At 39.9% G+C, this 27,737-nt stretch overlaps 1 protein-coding gene across 1 annotated transcript; it reads right to left on the bottom strand.

Moving 5' to 3' along the window:
• Window positions 1-112: 112 nt before the first annotated feature.
• Window positions 113-27,070, bottom strand: sgpp1b (sphingosine-1-phosphate phosphatase 1b). Its single transcript, XM_086274258.1, has 3 exons — window positions 25,903-27,070; window positions 11,738-11,827; window positions 113-826 (listed from the first exon to the last, which is right to left on the bottom strand). Exons 1-3 carry the CDS (start codon window positions 26,737-26,739, stop codon window positions 275-277), a joined length of 1,479 nt encoding a protein of 492 aa, XP_086130384.1. The 5' UTR covers window positions 26,740-27,070; the 3' UTR covers window positions 113-274.
• Window positions 27,071-27,737: the final 667 nt, after the last annotated feature.

Below are 27,737 nucleotides of genomic sequence, written 5' to 3'. Positions count from 1 at the left end.
TCGCTAGTGAACTGTTAACAGTCTAAGCCCATTTTCCATTGCTCAGGATTCACCCGTCTTTAAAATTAACCTGAGACAACAAAAACAAAAAATCTGATAAAAACTCTGCATCCAGATCAGCAATTAGGCTTTAATGTACTTTCATCAGTCCCAAACCCAGCAACCTCCAGCTAGGGATTAGGCTGTGGATGAAAACAAGCAGCAAAACTGATCTGATGACAGCATTTAGATTTTTACTTCACTTTGACTGGCCACACAGTCAAGTAAGATCCAATCAGGAGAGCTGCATGTAGCTGAAGAGCAGCGGGACCAGGAAGATCACGTTGAAGCCCACTGTCCCGTAGACGATGTAGCGGTAAGGCAGCTCCACCTCCATGTGCTGCCGGGCCTTCCTCAGGTCATCAGTGGGCACTCTGAACGCTCTGCACACCAGTGGGATGGTGATGGCCTTCATCAGCGCCCGCGTGGCCAACAGCACCAGCACTCCCACAACGAGCCGCAACATTACAACAGCCACCAGGCTGGGGCTAAGTGCGGGCATGCTGAGGGGAAGCTGGTCTGGTGTCAAGTCGGGCATCAGGCCCAGGTGGTAGTTGACATGGGAAGCCAAGGCAATGCCGGCACCAGTGCCCAGGATCTGAGCGGTGTCACCACGAGAGGTGCTCCAGGTGTCCAGGGTGAAGGAGAAGAGGCCCAGGCCCAGGTGGAGGGAGATGATGATGATTGGAGCGTAGCGGCAGGTCAAATTGAAGCCATCGATCAGGTCCAGTATCGGCAGGAAGAAGCACAGGATGAGGATGCTGTACAGAAACCCAGCGATGACGTCCTGAAGGAAATACAAAGACAGAAACTGTAAACAAAACAGCACAGCTGAGACTGTCATTGACATGTGTTTCACATGTGTGCAGATGAAAGCAACTATGTTGTGAATTTGGACTGAAACAAAGTGTATGATGTCAGAGGGTGGAGAAGTCTGAAAAGGGGACTGTAAATATCAACCATGTTCTAGTATCCTTCTTGGTAGGTTCTTCTTCCACAAACACCTAGGAGAATACAAGCTCAATTCCAATAAAGTTGGGACAGAAATGTTTTCTCTCAGCCAAAGTTCATTTAAAATGGACTGAGGAAAAGTGGAAAACTGGTCTGTGGTCGATGACAAAAGAAGAGAAAGCCCATGCGCTTTGTTATTAGCGCTCAGTTCCAAAGCCTTCTCTGATTGTATGGGCCTGTTCAGCGAACACAAATTTCCCTCTTGGCTAGAAAACATGATTTATACTGATCATGCATTCTGTGAATAAATGCTGAAACAACACAAGCAGCAGATTAAAATTTTAAACCTGCACAAGCTGATTCAGCAGCAAAATCCCTTTACCAGATAAGGGGTGCTATTATTAGGATATTTATTGGAGCATTTCCTTCAGATGGGAACAAGGAAGTGGATCAGCATTGACAGGAAACAGGAAAACGGGAAGATCTACATGCTGACGAACTCTGGACTCAAACACAAAGGTCACAGCTATTTATTTACTGATCTCTGGAGTAAACTGACAGTTGGCTTCTTGCCTCCTCTAAACCTTTCAAATCTCTGACTTCACCCCAGCTCCTGCTCAACGTCTCCAAGCTGTTTCTGAAATAAGTGACTCCTTGTATCTGGATGGCATTCTGTGATCAGTCTACTACCAATCTAAGAATCCTTACTACCCGACATGGTTCCCACATCACACTGACAGAATCAAAACCCTGACTTGACTTGACAGACATTCATCTGCAACACTGTACCCATATTAAATTAATTCACAATTAAACCTTATTTCTAGATAACGTGTTGTTCCACCAACAAACTTTACAAAAATGACATGAAACACAAATTTTACCTAAGCCGGATCTGTTCCCACGCCTCTGAGACACTGAAGCCTTATTCTTGCATGTTCTTATGGCTCTCTTTTGTTGTAAGAGAGACATGTATCTGGCTGTGTGTGTATGCTGATATAATGCTCAGTGTTCGCAACTGTTTGAATGTTGGGGAGGAAAAGTAACATTTCCTGAAGCACCACAGGGCAGACGGCAACTTAAGCAGCTCTTCAAGTTGAATGTCGGCCTGTGTGTGCGGCTACACTTTGGTTATGGGTTGGGGAAAAATAACATTTGTAATTTTCTGTGCATTTTCTGGAGTTGATTTTGACGCACTAAACTAGAACTGATAATATGCAACAGTAAAACGACATTTTTTTGTGTTGTCCGAGATTAATTATATAACCGATGTGGAAGGATCGAGGTGCGATCTTTGAATGTGGTTTTAAATGGTGATCCTGCATTACATAGTAGGAGAGGTCTTTCGAGCCTGATCACAGTTGGCGCTCGTAGGGAAAAAAATTAAGCAAAGGCTTGCGTGCGATGAATGGAGTTCCAACAAAGAAAAAAAACCTGGTTACACTGGCAGCAGAAGCCTCTTTTGTTTGATTCATCCTCCAGCTGCTACGGGTGTAGCAAAAGAAGTAACGGTAGAGGAACTAAAGCTTATGTTTCAGTTCGCGTTATCACCCTGCAGGATGCGTATGGCAAACTTGACACAGTACCCGAGTTTATTCAATTATGCACACTTATGGCATGTAATGAATAATCCTAATCAGATCACACTGGTTTGCAGAGTGTATATTGAACACTGCCATCAGTGGTACTTATTTTTCTCCTTTAATGTATGTTATACATTAGCATACTGTGGCTTACACGTTTGCTATCATTATGCTATTCACGAGGTCTAGTAGTAATCACGTATCTTAAACATTACAAGAATGAAAAATGGGAATCCCTCAAGTCCATTTCTGCTGACAGGCTCAGATTTCCTGGCCATTTACGCACATGCCTACAGCGAAGAGACTCCGTTGGGTACGTTGCTATAACGTGAGTGCACACACTGTAAATTAACACCTTATCATTCCTCATCTTGCTAAGCTGGGTGTGTACACTATTTACTTTTGTGATTAGTGTCTGCTTTCCCTGGAAGGAGAAATCAATGATAGCCACTGTAACTTTACACCAGTTTCCATCCACCAGCCAGACACTGGAACATTGCAGCCATCTCTGGCAGGGTCAGCCCACTCGAATGGCCGCACTGGAAGGAAACTGAGGTCCTGTTAGAGTTTAAGTATCTATTTGGCTGCTTAAGTACATGTTGTGGTACGTGTAAGCCCTGAGCTAACAGTCAGTTAGTACCCCGTGCTGAGCCACGAGCGCCAGAGCCGCAGAGCTGGCGTCAGATGGATTGTAGCCCAGCAACAACTTGTGTCCCAGCAGTTCCACTTTTGACAGATGGTTCACTATAAGGACACATTTTGCTGTGTGACCATATCAAAATGAGTCAACAGTGAGATAACCAAATGACCTCTGAGAAGGTAACTGGTGCCAGTGCCATCCCACCTTCTCTCTTAATAGCACACACGGTGAGAGGCTGGAAGCTTTCAGCCATCTGTAATTTTCTCCTCCACTGACACCAATGTGCTGCCTGAACTAAAATTGTCCAAAAAAAGGGTGTGCCCTTAATGAACAACACACTGCATGTCATTCAGTAGATGCCTTAATCTTTACAACAAAATAAAAGAGCATTAAATTGTCAGAATGGGTGGCCTAAATGTTGAAAGAACCATTAAGAACTCTCTCTGTAAAACACAACCACATGTGCCTACTGCCTGTTCACTAAATTACTGCAAATGATGTACAAGTTCAATTCACGCATCAGTAACAAGTACATGATGTAAATTAACAGCTGCAGCATTATTTCTTAATCAGTGCAACTAAAGAGAATTCCCAATAGTACGCATTACTTTCTTGTTTCATTATTAGGCTTTAAAAAATATCACAAAGTTAGTCACTGACATTGTGATTTTCTTTTTTGAATTTTAAAATACTCAATGCCGGTTTAGCTACACGTCTTTGCTCTCTCTCTGCCCACTTTCCTGTCCATCTTCACTGCATCTGTCCACTAAAGGCAAAAAATAATAATCATTTAAATTTTGAGAGAAGACACAGGGAAGCAGCTGGAGGGAAATAACAGGATGTGGGCACATACACAGTTGATCGGTATGTTTCTAAGTTTACTAAAAATAAAGTTAGTGGAGTTACATCAGACTACTGGACATACCAACATATTAAAAGCCTCAAAATCCTATAAATAATGTGATTTGTAAGATAGCAGAAGCATAATAATAATAAAAAAATGTTGCATTTAAATATCAAAACATTACAGGGAGCTAGAAATGGCATACAGATCTCACGAACTAGTAAACAGTTTGCAGAACACACCATGATTATCAGGGGCAGAACAGCTTTTTGTCTGCAAGCTCTTCCTGTTCAACAAAGGAGGGGGGAAGCAGTTTGATTGGGCGTGATGATTTCCAGATCTCTTTAAGTGCCCTGCAGGCCTGGCACAGCAGACCGATAATAGCTCACCAAGTATTCAAGCTCCAGTCCCTGATTCCCAACAGTGATGTGGAGCCTTCAGCCGTCGGGCTAAGTCACAAGGAGGAAATGAGCTCTGTGCCTGTGCACCAGCAGCTCGAGCATTCTCAAGAAGGTTCACGTCTTTTCTCTTGACCTGAATGTTGTGTTTCTGAGGTCACTGTTTTTCAGGCGAGTCACACCTTAAAGTTCACACCCATTTTTTCCCCGTAATCCAATCAAATCTGAATAGACAGACATGACGCACACATGTTCAGAGTCACACCAGTTTTCAATTTTCAGGGGTATCTGTACCACTGAGAAGAAACCAACTTATGTAGAAAGATGCTCTTCAGAATTTTATAAGCTGGCTAAATGAGACTGTCTCTACAGCTAAACATTAAATAACTCCCACTTTACTAAAATAGAGGGGCTTATACTGTAGCACAAGTGACGGCATAAATGTTTCTTGTTTATATTCCTCAAAGCATTATGGTTGTTAATTGCTCAAATAAAGAAAAATCATGTTCTTACATACAGACCAAAACTTTATTTTTTATTGAATATATTTTTATTGAAGGCTAAAAGAGTCTTAAAGAATCGTTGTTATCATGGAATAAAAAGAAAACCAAATAAAAAGACTGAAAAAAAAAAATACCGGTATCATATTTGTCCAATTCTTGTTTTCAAACAACAGGCTTGAAATTCAAAACTGGTTCAACCCTATGTAATAAAACCTCCTGTACAAAATGATGTCACCTCTAAGCTCAATGGTTTTTGAGCTCTAGGACTTTGGTGTGATAATCAAGGGATTTTTTTTTTAACTGTGACAAAATCACTACACACACAAGTTAAACATAAATATGGCCAAGTCAAACATTATCACTGACTCAGAGAGAAAGTTACAAGTGACAGGGTCTTTATGTGTTCTCTCAGGCTGTGCACAGCCTGCTGCGCTCTCATTTGCTGAACAGAGCAGAAGGAGAGAGATCTGCGAGTGGAGTGGGACAGCAGGACCCCCATTTACAAGGCAGTGCTGTCCATAAATATTTCAGGAGGCAATTCTTAGAAAAATCTAATTAAATCACAAAATGTAGCGGTCTGCATGCTGGAAATGAGGTGAACTGAAGCGTAATAATCCATAAGGATGTGGTTCTATATTAAAATAAGAACACCCAAACCCCAGAACTTCAAATCAATACAACAAAAGCATGACTTACTGAGCAAACAAATATTCTTACTTTTCAACTTCTCAAAATCTGAAATCCATACCCAATACTGCAAAAGTACTGTTGATATAAAATAAAAAAAATCAATGTGACTACTACACCACACATGGCTTTATTTCAAGCTTTGTGTGAAATGGTGAAAAGCATGTGCACACCTTTCACAGATTATATGATAATGTCATTAGAAGTTGCACTGGCTGACCTGGCTAAATGTCACACAGTGCAAGTATGACATAGTTCAACTGAGGAGTTAAAATACAGATGGTGTGTCTTTATGATGTCATGGACCGCTGTACAAAGACATGGTTTCTTAAGGCTTACTTAAGGGGGAATTGGTTATTTTAAGGGACAATTAAGATCTTATAGATAAACTGACATCATTGCTTAAAGTCAACCCAGACCTGGTGTGTACTGCAACAGTTGCTATGGTTACAGACTTTTTTTTTTAACATATCCATGGTGAGACAGTGAGGAGAGCCAGCAGGAGTTTCTGGCTTGCTCACAAATACTTCTTAATCAAGAACAGTAAGCGGTCACGCTGCAAGAACGATGAGGACTTTAATATGAGAGACAGACAAATACATGCCATTTAAAGTATTTCACATAGTTTTCATACAAAACAATGTTAAAGCATCAAGGCCCGAGCGCCTGACTGCATAATTAGTGAATGTGCCACAGCTTGTGCTGATCAGCCCTCCCTGAAGTACTCTGTGCCACCTCTTTTGCTGCAGCTGAGCAAAACCCACACCCCACTAACCCAGCATTTACTGTTATTACTTGTTGATAAGCTGACTAAGTCTTATTGATCTCACAAGCAAAAAATATATTACTGTTTAAAGGTGCACTTTAATGTGAAGGAGTCTAGCTTTAATTTATGAGCTATTTTTTACCCATTTATTCTTAATATAGGGCCACTGGTCCTTTATTTATGTAGGCAAAATGACAAATTTGTCTCACAGGGCTACTGAGAGAAATTTAGTACGTGGATATCAATGTAATACAGGAAAACAGCAGATTCTTTTGCTTTGGAAATCACAAAAACTCCTCTGTTTAACAGTTTCATGTGATCTTTTGAGAACTCATTAAGTAATGTGGGACCCATGAGGGAGTGTTTTTCCTTGTCTTTATTTAAATGAATGCTCACTATTTTGACAAATCACATATAAACGTTGAATCAGTCCTGAATGTTTTTCTTTTAATTTTTTTTTTTTTTTTAATGACAGCTTTTTTCTTGAAAAACTCTAATAAGCTCCTTGGGGCATAACTGCTGCTCCTCAAGCAGCTGTGATTTTGAAGGCTGATTGTTGTCGCTCTGCTTAAATGTCAGGATCAATCGTCTCAGCACGCTCATTTCGACTGAACTGTAATCTGACTGACTGCTAAATTAATCATCTTAAACACCTTTCTAGGTCAGCTCTTGTCTATTTGTGGAGAAAACTGGACCTTTTTGTTTGACATGCAGCAGAGATATGAAACCATGTGAGCAGGCAGATGTGCATGTGGTTTTCACAGCGATACCACCTGTGGGCACTCACAGAAAGCTCTTAAAGGTCTCTGATGTGGAATTACTTTCTGAGTTTGTTTGGGAAGATGGTCAGCATGCTGTAATGTCTGCTGGTCTCACACCACCATCCATCACTGATACAGTCATGACCACGGAGAATGTTCCCTCTGCAACAGACAGCCCAACCCCACAAGTGCACCAAGACTGACATCGTTTACCAGTGAGATTCACCCCCGTACAGACTACCAGACATCTGACCAAAACATCTGTGGTGACTCTTGAGGATTTTTTCACCACAGAAGTATTGATGTGTTTCTTAAAAATAAATCCATGAAAACATCTGGCATTCAAGCCGAGTCTGACTTCTTAAGCCAGGGTTCATGATTTTCTAATATATATGTATGAACTGCAAAAGGAACTTGATTCAGACTGACTCAGGATTGAATTCTATACCAGTCAGCACATACTGCTGGAGCTACAAGTAAGTATCTCCAGCTGGTTGATTTCATTTCCCCCCCATCTCTTGCAACCTATAGGACTTTGAGAAAACTTCTAATGCTGTAGGGAACCTGAGGTATACACACCTCTGTGGTGATAGATTTGTTATGACTGTACTCCGTTAACGTGAGAGCAGATAAAAGAAGCAGGGGCAAGTTTTTGCAGGCAAAAACATCAAGTGTTCCACTACTAATTCTCGCTGATGGTATATACAGGCCTAAGCATGCTCATGACAGAATCACTGGTCCAGGTTAGCTGAAAGGCATGGTTAGTACAGGTAGGCTCTAAACCAGGGAGTGGATAAGGGACCACATGAAAAACTGGGACTGTTGATAAGCTGAACTTAAATCTGCACAATATTAATTTTGTCTGGTGTTGAAGTTGGCTCCTTTGCCATCTTTGTTGCCTGACTCTTGACCTTTAAATCTATCTACTCCACCAGTGTGCTGATTCATGTGGCACCTTGGCAGAATTGAGCAGACAGTTAATCATGAGTGGGACTAACACTGTTGTCAAATTGTGTGCCAGTGCCAAGGAGCAGTAATAACAAACAGAAAATGAGAGAATGAGAAGTGAAATAATAACAGCAATAGCGACAACATCTACTGGCCTGCATTTTTAATATTGCGGTGTGTTTCACTTCCTCACTGTATTTGGTTAGTTTGGAAGCAGTGTCAGACTGAAGATTCAACAATGCAAGGAGTTGACAACTATGTCTGATATGAAACAACCATTACTGTTCATTTGATGACTTATTGTGAACATCACAGTTTGGTATATGTGAGGAGATGCACTTCCATAACTATGAACTCCACAAACAGCACAGAACTGCAGTGGTTCACCTACCTTCTTGTTGTTACCTTTAGCTGCCTTCTCAACATTTTAACACAGGAAAGCTACTGTTTGGACTAAAGTTCAGAATACACCTCCTGCTTAACATCAACAGCTCGAGAGGTTTCCTGTTCCTGAGCCTAGCTGTTAATCACAGTATAAAACAAAGACATTTTCAAGTTCCCATCCACTCAAAATCATGTTTCCATTATTGTTCCTTCCCTTGCAGTTGGACTGATGTATGTGCAGTGAACCTGTTCTCCTCTTTTCTAAGCTCACCTTAGATCTGAGGTTAACACAGGAACAAAAAAGCAGGATTTTGAAATGTCACTAGTCCATCCTCCAAGTGTGACATTTAAATATTTATTGGTCCCAAAAGTTTTAAAAAGAGAAAGAAAACAGCATACCTTTTTGTTAAAGTGCACAGAGACTTGAACAACCACTATTACACAATGACAACTAAAAGTGAACTAGAACAGACAACTTGTTAAATGGTAACTTATTAAAAAAATAAAACAATTACACATATCTTTCTTGTCTTAAAAACATATTCTTCTTTGTTTTTATTGCCAAATGGGAGTGCGTCATACACTACTAGGGATGTAAGAAAATATCGATACAACGAAATATCGCGATATTTCGCGCAATGATACTGAATCGATATTTAAAATCACTGTTATCGATTTTTTTTTTATTGAAAAATGACATGCATTTACTGTTTATTTCTTTTGTATGTTGGAATTCAAACTCCGGCCACTGGTTTGCAGTTTACCACCTTTACTATGACGTAAAAACGAGGTCTCGCGATAACTGTAGAAGCCTCTAGTTTGCCAAAAGAACGAAGTAGAACAGTCAGTGGACGTGTGTGATACTAGCTAACTGATGACTGAAGAGGAGAGGATACAGCCGGCCCCCGCAGCTTTCAAAGCTGATGTGTGGACTTATTTTGGATTTAGGACAAAAGAAGGCAGTAAAGACTATGACAAGAGCTATGCAGTCTGTAGAATCTGCACCGCCAGAGTCAAATATTCCGGTAACACAACAAATTTACGAACACATGTGTCTAGACACCATAGCGACGTAGCGTCAAATGCTAATTTTAAAACGAAACGAGGTGATCCCTCTCAACGGACAATTGAAGAAGTTAACTTTTCGAAACTACCAGCAACTTCAACTCGTGCAACAAAAAAAACGCAGTCAGTACTTGTTTTTATTTGCAAAGACATGCGCCTTCTGAGTGTTGTGGAGAATAAAGGATTTCGTAATATGATTAAAACGCTGGAGCCCCGTTACACCGTTCCTTCTCGACAACACATCACGGACTTCGCTCTGCCAAAGTTGTACCAAGAAGTCAAAGCGACAGTGCTGGACTCTCTCAACTCGGCTGAGACAGTTGCTCTGACATGCGACGCTTGGACTTCGAGAGCCACTGAATCGTACGTAACTGTTACAGCACATCACATAACGGACCAGTGGAACCTTCAGTCTCATGTACTACAAACCCGAGCCATGCATGACAGTCACACAGGTGAGCACATTGCAGTGTTACTAACTGACGCTGTGGCTGAATGGGGATTGAACGCAAAGGACCTTGTTGTTGTTGTTACCGATAATGCACCAAACATGGCTCTCGCGGCTAGACTTGCCTCAGCTATCCAAAGTAGCAAGGAGTTTCCTATGCATTCCTGGAACAAGTGTCTCTGCAGAGAGAGTTTTCTCCTCTGCAGGAGACATAGTAAATGCACAGAGAAGTGTCCTGAGAGCTGACCATGTCGATCAGCTTGTATTCCTGCACAAAAATCTGGAAATTGAAAAATAAACACTGAGAAAACACTACACATGTAAAATCTCTGATATGAGAATGTTTGACATTTTGGTTGAGTCTCATAAGCACTTTTATTTAGATGAGTAAATTCCTTTTTTCAGGTTGTACTAAAAGTGTTCCATTGATGGACACTGCAGAGCTGTACTTTATTTTATTAACACTTAATTGTAATAGCACTTTACATTTTTTGTTAATGTTTACTTGGATGGATTCTTCAAGCAATTTCATTTTTGATTTATATTTGTTTATGTTAAGGTCACATAAAAAGTACTTTGTTTTGATGCTCCATAGAGCAGTTTTTGGATAAGTATTTTACAATCATAGTACTTAGAAAGACTTCAGTGTTACATGTTTACTTTTTTCATGTTAAAAAATACTTGATATTTCAGTAAAGTAGTCTTTGTTTGTTTATTTGACATGACTTCTAATAAGGCAGATGTTAATTTCTCCATTCATTTTGAACTTAGAGTGTTTTTGTTTCAGATGTTTCATGTCAAGCATTAAACAGTTTGGACTGTTTACTTGAGTTTTCCTAATTAAATTTAGTCCTACTAAACACAAATATCGTCTGGCTTTTAGTATTGCAATATATCGTATCGTCTACCCTGTATTATGATACATATTGTATCGCCAGATTCTTGCCAATACACACCCCTATACACTACTATCCCAAAGGAGCAATAACACAGTCAATTATTTGCCAGCCGTTGCTGAATTGCTGAACCGGTAAATGGTCTGTGGTGCTGTCAGACTAGTGACCACTGTACAAACATATAAAATATAAACAAATAAATGCATCCAAAGCCAAAAACTACAACAGCCTTTAAAAAGTGTTGAAATACATTTTCTTTCTCAATAAAGATCCTCTGGTAAATGACGCTAGCATATCACAACTATGGACAGCTGTCTGAGAGAGGGTTGACCCTTTGAAGAAAGGTCAGATTGTTGGTAGTAAAAGTTAAACAATATTGCTGTGTGAAAGGCCTACCCTTCACAGGTTCTTATATTAAAAACGAATTGACACCAAACTACTTTAGCTTGGTAAACAGCACCAAAAACGTAAGACAGAAAGTGCTGGAGTTCTTACTCTAAAATGTAAGAACTCATTACTTCTTCAAAAAATAATGTATTACTTTACTTATTTACTCCTCTTAGTTACTTACTTACTCCTTCATTATACTCCTCATAACCATACATTTGCATTACTCTGCAAGCATGCCCTGAGATGACGACTTCTCACAGTTAACAGTTAACCTTAACTACGTGCCCACACACTGGTACAAATCACTACTGTTGCTGTTCGTCCAACAGACCTGCTATGATGTTTAAAAACACAAGATGATATTAAACATGTCCTTCGTTTGGCAAGACTACAAGTCTGTGTTTGTGTGTGTGTAAGACATCGATCACACTCACCAGCACCGAATGCATTCCCATGTAGATTCGGCTGGAACAAACCAGCAGACACCAGCAGAGAGCCAAGATGAATCCCAGTGTGGATGGGTACTGTGGAGGTGAAAGGAAAAAAGTTTAAAGACATCTAAAAAGCCTAAAAAAACTGAATTTATGATGGTGAAACACAGAAGCAAATAAATCTTCACATATACATACATATACATGTTTAATATTTTTACTTTACAATAACAACTAATTATGCATGACACAATGTTTAAGGCATGTAGTGCAAAATACAAATAAAAAAAACAAAGTGTATTCTGAACTGCACTGCGTGAGCATGCTTTGCTTTACATCAAAAAGTGCACTACTGTATCTGTCAGTGAGTCACTGTATCAAAGCTAACCTATCAAATTTGTGTTTATTGTTCTGTATTTGCATGTCAACAAAAGAACTCATGTCGTGGGAGCAGAATTTCATCCAGAACTTGTTCAGTTTGCAGCTTATAATGAGCCTTAAAATGTTTCTGTGATGTAGTGGATATGATTATCTGCTAATGTGTACCAGACTCAAATGTCCTCATAAATGTTTCAGTAATTTTGCCACTTCCTTATCAGATGCTCCTGGCCTGCAGCATTGAGAGGAGGGAGCCAAGGCGTGTTTACTTGTATAACACCTTTGAACAACACAAAATAACAGCCTTATGTAAGGCATAAAATATAAAAGAAACACATAGAAATTTGAATACAGATGAATAGGATTTGAAAAAAGGAAAAGAAAAAAAATACCTAATGGCAACTACCAACTAGCTAAAGTATCTATCGGACATTTAAAAAAAATATATATAGATATATATTTATGTTTAAGCAATTTGAATGTCAACGAAGTTTATGGTACAATCTTGGTTGCCTACCATAAAGATGTAATTATGTCCAAAGTCAAAGGGCTGTTTTCTGTTGTTCCACCTGAATCAGCATTGAGGTATCGCTTGCTAATTTTAATTTCCGGAAGTTATGTTTGTAGGTGCAGTTCTATGTACATCACTAAATTTCTATTAATTTACTAATAAATACCAATTCAGTACATTTATATTCCAGTATGTACTTATTTGTAATACAAAGTTAGGAAAGCACTGTTTAAGTTGGGCCTTATGGTACCTTGCAGAGAAAAGAATGATTACAAGTCTTTCCTCGCAGTGAGGCATCCAGCTTTTTCATTTGATGCTGGTTTTGGGTCAGTATTTGGTATTAGAAGTTACCCGAAGCCTAACTGGATCAGAGCATCCACAGATTCAGCATGCAGAAAGACTGAGAAAAGACACAATGAGTGACAGTTTGACTGGAAGAGAAGGCAGAGGATACAGTGAGCTGCTGAGGTTTGCACACTTGCTAAAAACCTTTTGCGTTGCTTGCTGTGGATACTCTGAGTTCAGATGGCTCATATTTCCTCTCTCAGAACAGAATTACAGTACTAATCCCACAACATCACAGCATCTCCCAGCACTGTGGCCTTCAGGGGAAAATGAATCATGAGAGCTACCTGATGGTGCTTGGTGAAGGCTGATTAAACAGAGATAAGATACTGATTTATGGGGTGACACACTTGACACCAATTTCCAGTGAATAATCCTGTGATACTGCAAACAGTTGCTCACTGCAGATGAGGCAGAAACCTTACTAAATATACAGCTATGAGACAGCTGGCTTAAACACATTCTAACAAACCTGAAAGAGCTTTTATCAGGGTTTTGTTGCATTTCTTGGGCTTTTTTTTTTTTAATGACTGGCACCAGTGTGAAATTCTGGGTCATGGCACGTAACAGAGACTGATAGTAAAAATACATTTTACTCCAACTTTCTCCATTTAAAATTTATGGAACCAACTGTTTTTGTAATAAAAGATATGATTTGTTCCTAAAAGTGTAGCTACTGCAGACAAACCACAGCTAACCACAGCAGCACCTTTATTCAAACGTATGCTCTCACTGCAAAGTATCATATGCATATATTTGTGTATATAATTGCGGTTCATCCCTATCTTTAGTGGGGTTTTTAATTTCCACGTAGGCTGTCAGAGGGCACAAGTTACTGTGTTTTTGATTATTTTTCATGACAACAGTATACTAACTAAACTTAAAGGCTAACCCTGCACACTAGAGATCAGTGGGTTTAAAATGAACCAAATGGCACACTAAAGCAAACCTTCTACTCACACTTATGACATTTGTGGAAACCAAGCAGGACTTATTTTTGTTATGCAGTGAACTTCACTAGCATCTAAATCATTGCTCTTAGTTTCCTCAGTCACGGTAGATAAAAATGGGAACCTCCTTGTGACCAGGAAACATCAGTGGTTGCCCGGTGATTGCACTGAATTCCTTTGCATTCAGCGACTGACAGCAAATAGTTGCAGTGACCAAGTGGTTTCCCAGAGGTTGAGCATGTAACACCCTCAAACACTTCTGAACTCAAGGCACTTGGACAAGCTACTAGGTTGGACACAACCTGTGTCCAAATTCAATTTATAAACACAGACATATTGCCAACTAATGCAACTGCAATTAATGTGAGTCAGTCTGGGTGATTGATGAGCGCAGCTCATCTGCAATGGGTCTCTCTGCAATAGGGGACTCGACTTAACAAGGCTGCCATCTGGTTGTACTCTGGTTACATTCCTATATATAAACAAGATTTCCAAGCAACTGTCATTTTGCACTTAAATCAATTACGTCAGTATTTATGGAGCAATTTCTGTTTCAGCTCTATGAGGTTCTTATTTGACTGAAAGTATTTTAATGTAAATATCTGTATGTAAACAGCAATTGATTTGCAACAGCTTTGTGGTTTTTGATTATTTATCACACTTAATTGTAGTATTAACTTCAACTGATTCGATCATAAACTGACAGTAGATTCTTACTGCTCCTTCATGCACCAAAGCTGCAAAGAACTGACTTTGACTGTCTACAGATCTGGTTCCCATCTTTAAAGCAAATATTTAAATGGTAACAAGACTCAAGTTCATTGCACACTGTCACAATAATTTTGGATGTGTTCTGGTTTCCAAACACTGTTTTCTTTAGTGTTTAACGGTGCACTGCTGCTGATACTCTATGCAGTAAGCAAAATGTAACTGAACTGAATAGCCATAGGTGGCAACATTGGTGACAATATCTCATCCAGCTTCAAATCAGAGCTGGACTAATGCCAATCTACTAATCCAGTATTTGGATGGATATTAGTCCAGTTCTGACTTGAGAAATACTACATCAGTAGATCCATAATTGTCAACATGCTACATTAGGATGCAGAACATTATACATTATAAACATATCAAAAACACCAAACACCTGCCTAACAGACACTGGAATTATATTTTAGCCATCCACATTCAGAGTGAGCAGTAGGCATCTTTCTTGAGGACAAAGTACAATATTGCACCAGAAAGGCGACTCTTTAAAGCATATCCTACATTTAGCAAGACTCCCGCGAGACTCTTCTACAGGTGTCTTTTTAACCAGTGAGTTTTCAATTATAAACTCTAAGACCTTTTTCAAGAATGGGGTCAGCGGAGAGGGAGGTTCTGGTTGAAAAATAAAGCGCCTTTATGTGTGTGGATTAGCTGTGAAGCCAAGTCAGATGCAGGAGCCTGACACACAGATTGACACTGAGACTGAGAAAAATCAGCTGAACTTCATGAGGGGGGCGGGGGCTGTGAGGACACCATCAAACACCGTTCTCTGGCTGCCCGTAAACACAAAACGTGTCTCTGGTTCATGTCTGCATATCCACTCTGGCCTCGTGTCTGTGACCACAGCAGTGGTGTGGCGGTTGCCTCATGTAAAGCTTTATGGACATGGTGAGCTTTCTTCTGTGGGTTGTGGTTCCCTGCACACTGCTTGCTGAGCCTCAGTGCTGAGTTTTCTCAGTATTCTCCCACATGACACATACTGTAAATATATAGGTCTACACACACACACACACACACACACACACACACACACACACATCCAAAACACACAGTTCCCAAGGTGTGCTGTGTTTGACTTAGAATAGTGCCAAGATGTAAACTGAACTGAGTGGAGGCTATGCACAAACCAAAGTTGTGAATGACATTCTCATGTTTGAACTATAACACCGCACTGTAGGACAGCCCTGACCTGATTAGTGATAATACGATTTATAGTGTTTAGTGTGGTTGCTAGAAACTGCAGCTTGAAACATTTGCAGTTCAAAGTGTCAACCAGAAAAACAAAGGCTTTAACAATGTGAGCTGCTGATCTGTTAAAGGAGATTTGGAATCTTTTGAAAGAAACTATTGTTTTAGTTGCTCCCTTTTCATTTCTGACATATCAGACATAGTCCACGCTCAACTGATTACCTGATTTAGGAGCATCTATTTAACATATTTACATGACACATTTCTGAGGTGATGTCAGTCAGTAAAGGCACTTATACTCAAGTAGTTGCTAGATACTCTGAAAACCATACCTTTGGGTAACGCACTTTTGGGTTGAATACGATCCAAATAACATTTCAGAGATGGACAATGTCGAAGCGCAGGGTTCAGGTTAATATTGGAGAGAAAGCTGGAAAAGGCTCGGCCACACCTTTGTATAAGCATAAGCAATAAAAAAATGGACAGACTCACTGATAGGGAAAACATTAAACAGTAATAAACAAAGAAACAGTTACAGGCACTCCTCACTTTTATTATCAGTCAATCTTCCAATTCACTAAATCATAAACTCTTTCATCTATAAAATGATTCTCTCCTTTACTCCATTATTCATTTCATAAAAAACACTAAAACTAGTGAAAAGGCCCTTCTGCATTTTAAAGTTATGCGTTCTCATCAGAGTAAAAGAAAAGAATATTTCATCAATTTATCAGCCGTTTACCAACATAATTACAGTTTAATCAACTACATTGGGCAACTAAGCATCATCTAAAGCCTGAAGACTTCCAACTTACATTTATAGTCTCACTGGACACTTTGTTCCACACACCTGTTCAGCTGATTTTTAAATGCAAAAATCAAATTAGCCAATCACATTTCTACAACTCACTGCATCTAGGAACACAAACATGGTCAAGACAACCTGCTGAACCTGATCAGAAGGGGGAAGAAATGGCCTGTATTTATATAGCGCTTTACTAGTCCCTAACGACCCCAAAGTGCTTTACATATCCAGTCATCCACCCATTCGCAGCAGATGGCCGCCCCTCCCTGAGCCTGGTTCTGCCGGAGGTTTCTTCCTGTTAAAAGGGAGTTTTTCCTTCCCACTGTCGCCAAAGTGCTTGCTCATAGGGGGTCATATGATTGTTGGGTTTTTCTCTGTATCTATTAAGCGCCTTGAGGCGACTTTTGTTGTGATTTGGCGCTATATAAATAAAATTGAATTGAATTCACACACATTCACACACAAGAAAGGTGATTTAAGTGATTTTGAACAATGGCATAGTTGTTGGTGCCAGATGGCCTGGTGTGATCTGCAGACATCAACCGCCGCTTGGGTTTAGAGAACAGTCGAGAGTGCTTCAACTGATAAGAAGGATTGTGTCATTATAAGGAGTCATAATGACAGCATCAATATAAAGACTCACAAATGTCAGAAAACTACTGGAGAGAGATTGCAGAAACTATCAGGAATTGATGTAAGTGAAAGTAGTAGAAAAACACAAGGGACAAATATGTTTATGTTATGTGTCCCAGTTGAAAAAGCCTACAAGTCTTTCTCTTCATGCGTTTCTTCTTCCTCTCATCAGGAGTAGTGCTGTTTTGTTTTCGTTTGTGCCACACAGAAGGCCCCACAATCGATGAATCAGCACTATCAATCATATCATAATATATTTACGTGGCCAGTGAGCCCAGTATCAATTCTTACACCAAGTTTAAACAATTATAGTTCAAACCTGGTGATCATAATAAAATAATAAATACTTTTAATAAATAAATAAATGTATTATTTTATAATAAAAACATTATTATAAAAAAATAATAATTTTCAAAAAGATCATTGATACAGTTTATTAATTTCATTTGGTGAATAGCATTCCTTGTTTGATTTGTTTATTCCCTGACTTCCTGTCATTTTCCAAAAAGTGCAAAACAGCTTGTAAAGCTCAAGCTGCAGTTAGGAAATGCTATACTGTTAAACTCATTCATGCTGGCAGGAAAAGCTGCAATGCTCCCACCTTATGTTCCTGCTTGAAGACGGAAGTCTCACACAAAGCCTGTTGTTTGTGTTCTGAATCAACTGGACAACATCACAAAACTTGCTAACAGCCATTCACTAACTTCTGTAGTATATGCAGCACTCTTTTTCCACGGCTAATATTATAGCCTATTACAAATTCCACCATCAAACTACTTTGTTTCCCTCTTTAGCCTTCTATATACCCTTCAGTCATCCTCCTCCTTGCACTTTACTGTATTAATCCCCTCTCCGTGTCTCTAAACACTTCAGGGCTTTCTCTGTTTTGTGCCCTCTAGTCTAATTTTACTTAATCTCCTCTCATTCACTAGCTAATCTTTTCTCTTCTTCCTCGGCTCAACCTCATTCTCTTCTCTTCTCAAACTGCTTCTGTCCATTTCTTCATCAACTCCTTCAACTTTAATCTACAGTATCTTCCATAGCCCGACATCTGACTCGAGTTACTGTCTGAGCAGGAGGAGGGTGTCGGGATGGGAGGACTGAATGGTTGCGGTCCATCTAAATCCAAACATTCCTGCTCTGCTCAGACAAGTCGATCAGGGAAGCAGAAGGAAACTTCACAGAGAGGCTAGCAGCAAAGAACAACTGGAGGGATGCATGGGATAATGGTATTAACAACAACTCTGAATTGCAGAAACAAGCTATAAACCTTTGGGGCTTATTTTCCATAGTTTCTTTTTCCTTTTTAAACAGATTTCTGTAAAGTGATGACACCACCAAACGTCAGAGACAAGCCGATGCTCTTAATGAATCACAAGTCACACTACACAACAGGGGAAATTACAGTAGCTGATTAGCTGGAAAATGACAAGATCTGTCTATATTAAGCTAGATTTTCTTGCTGTGTGATTAAGCGCCTGAAAATGTAACCAAATGTAACCAGATGTTTTTGTGGCTAAAATAGCAAAACTAACATGGCCAGACAGCTGTTGTGATTCGAAATTTTTGGTCAAGGACTTTTTAAATATTATTGATTCCTTTAACTTGACCCAGTGGGTTTCTGGTCCCACGCACGAAAAAGGTCACACACTGGACTTGGTGCTTTCCCACGGGTTGGAAGTGTGCATCACGGATATATCTGAATTACGCATTTCCGATCATCTTCCTGTGTTGTTCACTCTAACACTGCACTGCTCGATGGATAAGTCGAACGCCCCACTGCGCAAAAAGCGAGCGCTTAATGTACTTACAGCACCTGCCTTTTCTGCTGCCTTTATGGACTCTGGAATATTGAACTCCAATTGTAAAAATGTTGAGGACCTTTCGGCTATTCTTCATTCTACTTGCACTTATATCTTGGACTCTATTGCACCATTCAGAACTGTGCGCGCTAAGAATTCATCAGAACCGTGGTTGAACGATTACACCCGCTCCCTCAGACGCGACTACAGACGCGCTGAAAGGAGATGGAAAAAGGACAGATTGTATGTTTCCTTACAGATTTTAAGGACTCGTCTCTCTGCTTATCAAGAAGCTGTAAAAACTGCAAAAACACAATTTGTCTCAAACTTAGTATCAGCAAACGGTCATAGGCCTCAGGTACTTTTTAACATTCTTAATCGCTTTTTTAGTTTATGTGATAATCCTGGAGTTACTTCTTCATCAAGTATGTGCGATGATTTTTTAGCATTTTTCAATAACAAGATCTTATCGATTAGGGCCCTTGTTTTGTTGTCTGTTGTCTCAGTTCAAAGCCCTCCACCTGTGTGTTCAGCTGTCTTAGAGCAGTTTGATCCCGTCTCCCTTAAGGACCTGACCGCGATAGTTAGTGGCCTAAGATCATCACACTGCCCCTCTGATTCTCTTCCCCCGAGTCTGCTCAAAAACACTTTTAATATTGTTGGCCCTTTTATTCTGAAATTGATTAATATGTCCCTTACTACAGGCTGCGTCCCACTATGCTTTAAACAAGCTGTAGTTCAGCCTCTTCTTAAAAAACAAAACCTGGACCCAACTGTTCTGTCTAATTACAGGCCCATCTCAAAGCTTCCTTTTCTATCTAAAGTTTTGGAGAAAGTGGTCTATCTACAGTTGCAGGCACACCTCGATTCTAATATGATTTCAGAAAAATTTCAATCTGGTTTTAAATCATTACATAGCACTGAGACAGCACTTTTAAGGATTTTTAACGATATTCTCTTAACTATGGATTCTGGCAGCCCTGCTGCCCTTTTACTGTTGGACTTGTCAGCAGCTTTTGACACGGTTGACCACGACATCCTGTTATCACGGCTAGAATCGCATGCTGGCCTAAAAGGATCTGCCCTTCAGTGGTTTCGCTCCTACTTGACAGAAAGGTTCTTTTATGTCAATATGGGCCCCCACAACTCCAAATTAGCTCCTCTTAAATACGGCGTTCCTCAAGGCTCTATTTTGGGTCCCGCCCTCTTCGCACTCTATTTGCTGCCATTGGGCTCCATCTTCTCGCGGTACAGCATTTCATTTCATTGCTTTGCGGATGATCTACAGATTTATCTACCTTTAAAATCAGGATCAGATCAACCGCAGCTCTTATTACGCTGCCTTGACGACGTTAAACAGTGGTTATCATTAAATTTTTTACAGCTAAATGAAAACAAAACTGAGGTTGTCATTTTTGGCAATTTCAATCATATCGACAGCACGTTGGGTACCCTCTCCTCGTATTGTAAAACACATGTAAAAAACCTCGGAGTTTACATTGATGGTTCTTTTAAATTGAATAAGCAGGTGAGTGCAGTAGTTCAGTCCTGTTTTTTTCAGCTAAGACAGCTAGCCAGGATAAAGCCATACCTTCCGGCTGACGTCTTCGAGCGTATCATCCACCTTTTTCTTACTTGCAGACTGGACTACTGCAATTCATTGTATTATGGCCTAGATCATGCCACCATCCATCGCCTTCAGATGGTTCAAAATGCTGCTGCTCGCCTGCTAACTGGTACTAAACGGAGAGAGCATATAACCCCAATTTTAGCCTCTTTACACTGGCTCCCTGTCCCCTACAGGATCCAATTTAAACTTTTACTTTTTGTTTTTAAGTCACTCAACGCCCGAGCCCCCCCCTACTTGTCTGAGCTCCTCTCTGCCTATGCTCCAGGAAAACCCACGAGATCTAGTTCAAAACTATTGTTGTCCATTCCACGGACTAACCTCAAATCTCGTGGTGATAGATCCTTCTCTGTGGCAGGTCCCAGACTTTGGAATAGTCTCCCCTTTAATATTAGATCTGCTCAAACTCTTGAGCAATTTAAATCTTTACTAAAGACACACTTTTACGCTCTGGCTTTTAACACATTATGACCCAAGCATTTTGGATTTATCTGAATTAGTTAGTATTGTTTCAATTCTTCTATTCTATTGTTTCTATTGTTATTATTGTATTACACTGTAGTTTTTAATTTTATTGTTATTGTTAAGCACTTTGTGCAGCATCGGCTGTTGGAAATGTGCTATATAAATAAACCTGACCTTGACCTTGACCTTGACCAGATGTCAAAACATCTAAAAGATGACAGCTTTGGACTTCACTTGACGTTCTGTAACACACACCAGACACACGACACAAACATTAGTGTGAAAAAATTCTTCTTCATACACCAACTGAGAACCAGCTTGCATAATTTTCAGAAATTTACAAGCCTGGAAAATTTCAGTGTTCGGCCTTTTAAACCCCCAGTTAAGGGAACACTGAGGAGAAAACAAATACATGAATCTGATTCAAAAAGTGAGACAGAGGTCAACATCTTATCTGGTGTTGCACACACGCGAGTCAGCGGTTTGTATTGTTTGGTGCTGAATAGAGTTTGGCTTGTTCAGAGCGTGTAGTGTGAAAGAAGTTTTTCAAACTTCTTACACGTTTCAAATTTAGGCTGTCAAACACAAAGAGAGCTGTAGTGACAATAAAGATAAAAGCAGAGTCCCAGACACTAAATCAGTCTTATCTCAGTTGTTCACTGGAAGGTCAAGGGGCCAGCTCTCCTGCTCCGGCTCAGACAGAGAGGCTGAGTGTACTAACTCTGCTGTGATTTCAACCTCAAAAGACAGCAATCCCAATCCCACCTATTTCACTTTACAAATCTTCACATTTCTCTCTGTAAATGACCCACACCACAGAATATACTGTCCAAGGTTTGTGGTTAATGATTATTTTCATTATCAGTTAGGCTGCTGATTATTTTCTCAATTATTTCATCTATAAAATGTCAGCAAAAAGTTTTTCAGGTCACATGTTCAGATTTTTTAACCTACAGTCCAAACCAAAACTTTCAGTTTAGCGTCACATATGACAAAGAAAATCCTCACTGACCACAGCCAGAGTAGGATTTAGTGACGAGTCCGTGCAGAGCAGTTCCCTTGAGCAATACTGCCTTAGACATGCAGTTAAATGTAGATAAGCAGTCCTGCAATCAGCAAGAACCACTTCAGATAAATGTACTTCATCCTGTCATTTCACCTTGGTAAATATAGTGTGCAGCAGAGCTAATGGTGAGAGTTTTTCATATACACTGGTATTTTTGTTTATATTAATAAAACAGAAGAGCTCATCTTTGTAACATGTAGATAACCACTGTCAGCAAAAAACAGCTCTCGGTAATCAAAAAGCAGGCTATGCAAATCAACCTATCATATCCTGTTCACTGGAATAGGCAGATGTCTTTAGCAAGAACCACTTCAGATAAATGTACTTCATCCTGTCATTTCACCTTTATGTCCTATGTTAATAGTTAATCATTTGAGAACAACAACAACTAGTATACTTATAGAAAATCAGCAGCAGCTATAGATATATCATTCAGAGATTAATCAGCTGTTCAAAGGATTCTTTAGTCTTGTTTTGTTGATCGGCTCATTAGATAATTGCTCAGTGGTAATTGCACTTGACTTTCAGGTTACACTTTTTCATATTTATCGGAGAACCATAAAAAAAAGTTTAAAAAAGTAGAAATTAGAAAAGTTTCTGTCGCTAACAAAAATGCCTGCTAAAATCTTGTCGAGTGTCTTTTCTCTTTTTTTTAAATGAATCAAACAGTCGTCCCACAGCTTGTCGAGCATGTTCCTCACTGTGTGGATGCACAGTAAGACAACAGAAGTGGACTCACAGACTGAGGTTTTGTTTTGTTTTTTTACAGACTGGACAGAATGTGGTGTTGTTCCTCCAGGCTGAATAGGAGGAGATGAAGGAAACAATAACAGAAATGGCTTGTTAAAACAGAATTTCAGCATTAATGTTATTCGAATGATTTTGGAGCATTTTAAAATGTTTTTAAAATTTTAACAATGCCAAAAAACAGAAAGCTGAATATGGGCTTTCAGCTAATTATCATCAGTTGTGTAACTACTGATCTGCATAACTGATGCTGCTGACAAGGGACTTACATTATCACGTTACCTTTTGCCAACTTCCTCACTTTTGCAATAATCATTTAAGTATTAAAACGATTATTCCAAAGTCACAGAATTGTTAAAAGACTATTAACAGTCACAGAATTTCCCAAAATCCAAGATGGGCAATTCTAAAACATTAGCTGCTTATTTTATCCAACCAGCAGAGTAATATCAGAGAAAATTAACAAATATCACGTCATCAAAACTGGTAATGGGCTTTCTGGGCTTTCTTTTTAGCTGTGTTTGGAGTGTTCTCCTCCATAGGGCAGTCAATTGTAGTCAGGCTTTCAGTCTTTGCTGTAACTATAGCAAGCATGATTTCATGCAGTAAATTACCCAGTCAAGAGTCAGCTTTTGTCTTCATGCAGCTTCCATAGTCACCCCACAGCTGCTGTCACTATATCCACTGACCCAACAGCTCATTAATTGTTAATGATGGCACTTCAGAAGACTGACTTCAGAGGGCAAAGTCTCAGTGACATTGTAGAAAAGACTGCCACGTGGTCAAATGGGTTGCGAATAGCAAAAGGGTGCATGGTCAGGTGATTACATGGAGGATCATAGGTCTGACATCAAATTACAGACATGTATAAAATAAGGACATAGCTCCCAGGTCTAGAAAGTGAAGCTAATGGCAAACACGCTTTGCCGATCCGATCAGCTGTTCTTAACACTTCCCACATTGAAAAAGACATCAACGTGAACTATCGCAAGTGACGTCATTTTTGCGGAAAATTTAGTTTTTTACTTGTAGGCCTTAGAACTCGAATTGCACTGCTGGAAATAGTTTATTTTGATGCACATGCACATTCTTTGCAAATTTGCATCATAGGATTGTTTTTTTGTTTTTCCTGCAGTATATAAAAATTGCTGTATCTCCAAAAATAAAACTATGAAGACACTCAAAATAAATTTCCTGTTGTTGTAAACTATTTTTTGCAACTTTTTTGTATTTAAAGTTTTGAGGGATAAACCTCTTAAATTTCTCCAAGTAGAAATATATGTAAAAACAAAAACGATTTTCAATTTTTTTGTAGTTTATTGCACTTTTTTGCAATTAATGTAGTTACTATGGACTTAATGCATACACATTATTAAAATATGGGCTATAACAGTTGTATTGATGTATAGCAACTTGAAATGCTCCCACAAATGGCACTACAGCATGTAAAAAAATAATATAAGCTCTGGCGGACGAAATAAATATCGTCAAATAATCGTGATCTCAATTTCAGTGAAAATAATCGTGATTATCATTTTTGCCATAATCGAGCAGCCCTAATGGCAAAGTGCCTTCAACATGCATTCAATGTGTTAGACAGGTGGGGGCTTTGTGGTAGTAAAAAGAAATCTGATTGAACAGAAATCTATGGGGAGATGGCTTTCAACGCTCATGATCTAGACCTTTAGTAAACATATTCTTGATGTGTTTATGAGCTCCACTGCTAGTTTTAGTTCTTACGGAGTACAATATTATGTCCATTTTGACAATTATGGTGCCCATTCGAGTCAAAAGGAACTAAGCGCTGTATACTTTAGGGTACGCCTATCTTATAATTGACAATTTGCTAAAATATGAGCATGCTGCGTCTCAGTTTCAGCTGAATTGCTGGTTTTGCAGGTTAAACTTAACTGTGGACAATTTTCACTATTTCCTAAACTTGGACCCAACTAATGGAATAAATCCACAAATTTGGGCTCATTACATACACATCGGTATTTGTACGTATGTGGTAAAAAACAAAATGCCAGCGGGAGTATCTGAAGCTCTGCTATTTTGCCATGATCTCACAACTTAGAATATGATATGATCCAGTGTCTTCATTGTAAATTCTTAGTTTGTGAAACACTTTGCTGCTTTAAATACTACATAAATCCATTTTCTTCTGCTTATCCATGTTTATCCGATCCCTGCTGAGGCAACAGGCAGGGTACACCCTGGATAGTTTGGCAGTTTGTCACAGGGCTAACACAGAGAGACAAAAGATACAACCCCACTGCCTGCATGTGTTTGGACTGTGGGAGGAACTGGGAGTTTCTGGAGGGAAAGCAAGTAATTAATAATAGTTTAGATTTGAGTAAAGCTGTTGCACTGTAGTGCAAATAAAAATATATTAATAAACAGTATATAAAAAATTTGAATGTATATAATTAAAAAAATTAAATGTTGGTAATCAAGTAATAAGCAGATATGTTGTATAATTTAACAAAAGCTACAGAAATGAAATTGTTTTTTCATCTTCTTTTGACACAAAACTCCTTTTAATAAAATATTAGATATATTACGCCTGTAAAGAGTCGTGTCTGCAGCTGGTGTGCGTGCAGTTTCCACGGTTGCAACAGAGTACATTAAATGAGGGGTGAAGATTCGATTTTACCCACGTGGCAGAGTTTCTGTCACTCCACCTGCGTTTCCTGTGCTCTCAAATGAACCCTAACGATTTCACTTGCGTATAAGGAAAATATGCTGTCAAAATATTATAAAATATGACAAAGCCAACTTCCTTCGTCTTTTTCACTGAAATTAAGAGGAAGTGGCTCCAAACAACTTCTCTTATATCCAACGGCGTGACATCCAGTTTGTGTGTGTGAAAAGGGACTTTACCTCCCAACGGCCGTAGGTCATGAAGTACAGGGCGAAGGGGATGGCTGTGCCGGACATGGCGTGCGTGGACGGCATGCTGTACTCGGAGTTGTAAAACACCTCCACTTTGACCACAGGCGGTGAGGCCGGTCGGGACCAGCCGAGCACATCCTTGGTACACTGTCCCAGGTACATGACCCAGACCCACACCATGATCAGTCGCCTGCTGACGAAGGCTTCCACGTTCCACGTTATGAATGGGAAGAAAGTGATGTAGAAAGTCTCGTTTCCCAGCTCGGTTCCGAAAGTGAAGAGATAGTACAAGAAGCGGTTGTCGATCAGGAACTCCTGCCCGCCGTCGCCCGTTAGAGAATTCTTGCGGAGTGGCTTTACCTTGCTGCTTCCTGGGGGACCCAAGACTCCTCCGACCTGGCTCTCCTCACAATTGGCTGCCCGGGATAAATCTTGCGCGGACCCGCTGCGGACGCCCGGTCCCGCGAGGCTGCTGCCCACACCAACCCTCTCTCCCCCGGCGGTCGCCGCAGACACCGCTGTCCCGTTCTGTGACGGGGTTTCACCTTCATCTTTAAAATTATTAGCAACGTTAGAGTCCGCAATCCTTCTCCGAAGCTTCGCTGACGCCGTTTGCATTTTCTCTCCTTCCCCAGCTCCCACATTGGACAAGTTTTCTCCGGCGACGCGATGATGACAAGCGCCGTTGTTGTGCGAGTGAGCCCGGTCCGCTACCTTGCTGCTGCTGGTGGTCGTAAACGTGCCCCGTACCCCGCAAATGTTCTGAAAGCGGGCGACAAGGTGAGGATCCTGGAGGCAGTGGCATAGCTCTTTCATTTTCTCCATGTTTTAATTCCCTCTGACGACTCCGAAGTAGCCGAAGAAACGCGTACTCCGTTACTTTCTCCGAACTGTGGATGCTAGCTCCCGGCTAACGTTAGCGAGCTAACCCGTACATTATGGCAGAGCGGCACTCAAAGGTGAACCCTTGAAGCATTTGCAAACGGTAGAAAAATATGACAACAACTTGAGTCGTTTTAAAATAAGAAATTCCGTTTTCAGTTGAACCGTATCGGATATAAAGAACCGGAGGGCTCCTGCCGTTTGTCTGAGCCTGGATGCGATAAACGTTCCGCTATGTGCAACTGTCAGATACACGAGAGGTCCGTGGAACGCGCCTTCCCCGTTGCCTTCAGGTGCTGCATGAAATGTCACAATTCTTTCCCCAGTCAACTTCAGAACGTACAGAGATTTAGGACCAAAGTCGAGGTCGCACAGCCACTGAAGTAACAGGAAGCCGCTTAGATCGCCTTAGATGCAGTAATCAGGACGTTGATTGACAATGAGCAGTTAGAATTTTACCGTTTAATTTGACCGTTTACCGGGTGTAAATTGCCACGTGTGTACTGAAAAGTGTGATATATCAGTGGCTATAATAAAATACATTTTTAAATAAAGCAAAGCGCTGGGAATCTGCCAAGAAGAAAAGGAGACCACGATCAGTCAAACAGAGGCTACACATATATCACAATAGATGTTTTTTTCTTTTTAAAGTCTAGAAATACTGGATCATATTTAGTTTGTGTATTTAATAATTATGTAAAAAATATCTTAAAGTGAAATATGCGTTTATAACTCAGTCATTGCTTTGTGGGTGCAGAAACGTAACTGCTATCCAGTTCATAAAGGCTTGAAATTAAATTGTGTAAAGTTCTAGTTTACAGACCGTAATATTTAAAAGTTGTGCTTTATCAAATGACGTAATTATGTTCTGTTACAAACTCTCTGCAGAGGTGACGGTTGCTGATGTGAGGCTGTAAAGTCTGTCTTTGTTAGGAGCACTT

The sequence above is a fragment of the Aulonocara sp. 'chitande type north' Nkhata Bay genome, linkage group LG19 (assembly GCF_057382095.1).
Source record: "Aulonocara sp. 'chitande type north' Nkhata Bay isolate Kocher_YH1m ecotype deep benthic linkage group LG19, A_spYH_male_GT1.1, whole genome shotgun sequence".
NCBI lineage: Eukaryota > Metazoa > Chordata > Actinopteri > Cichliformes > Cichlidae > Aulonocara > Aulonocara sp. 'chitande type north' Nkhata Bay.
Note: the sequence above shows the minus strand (reverse complement) of the source record. Positions and strands in the feature narration are given on the sequence as shown.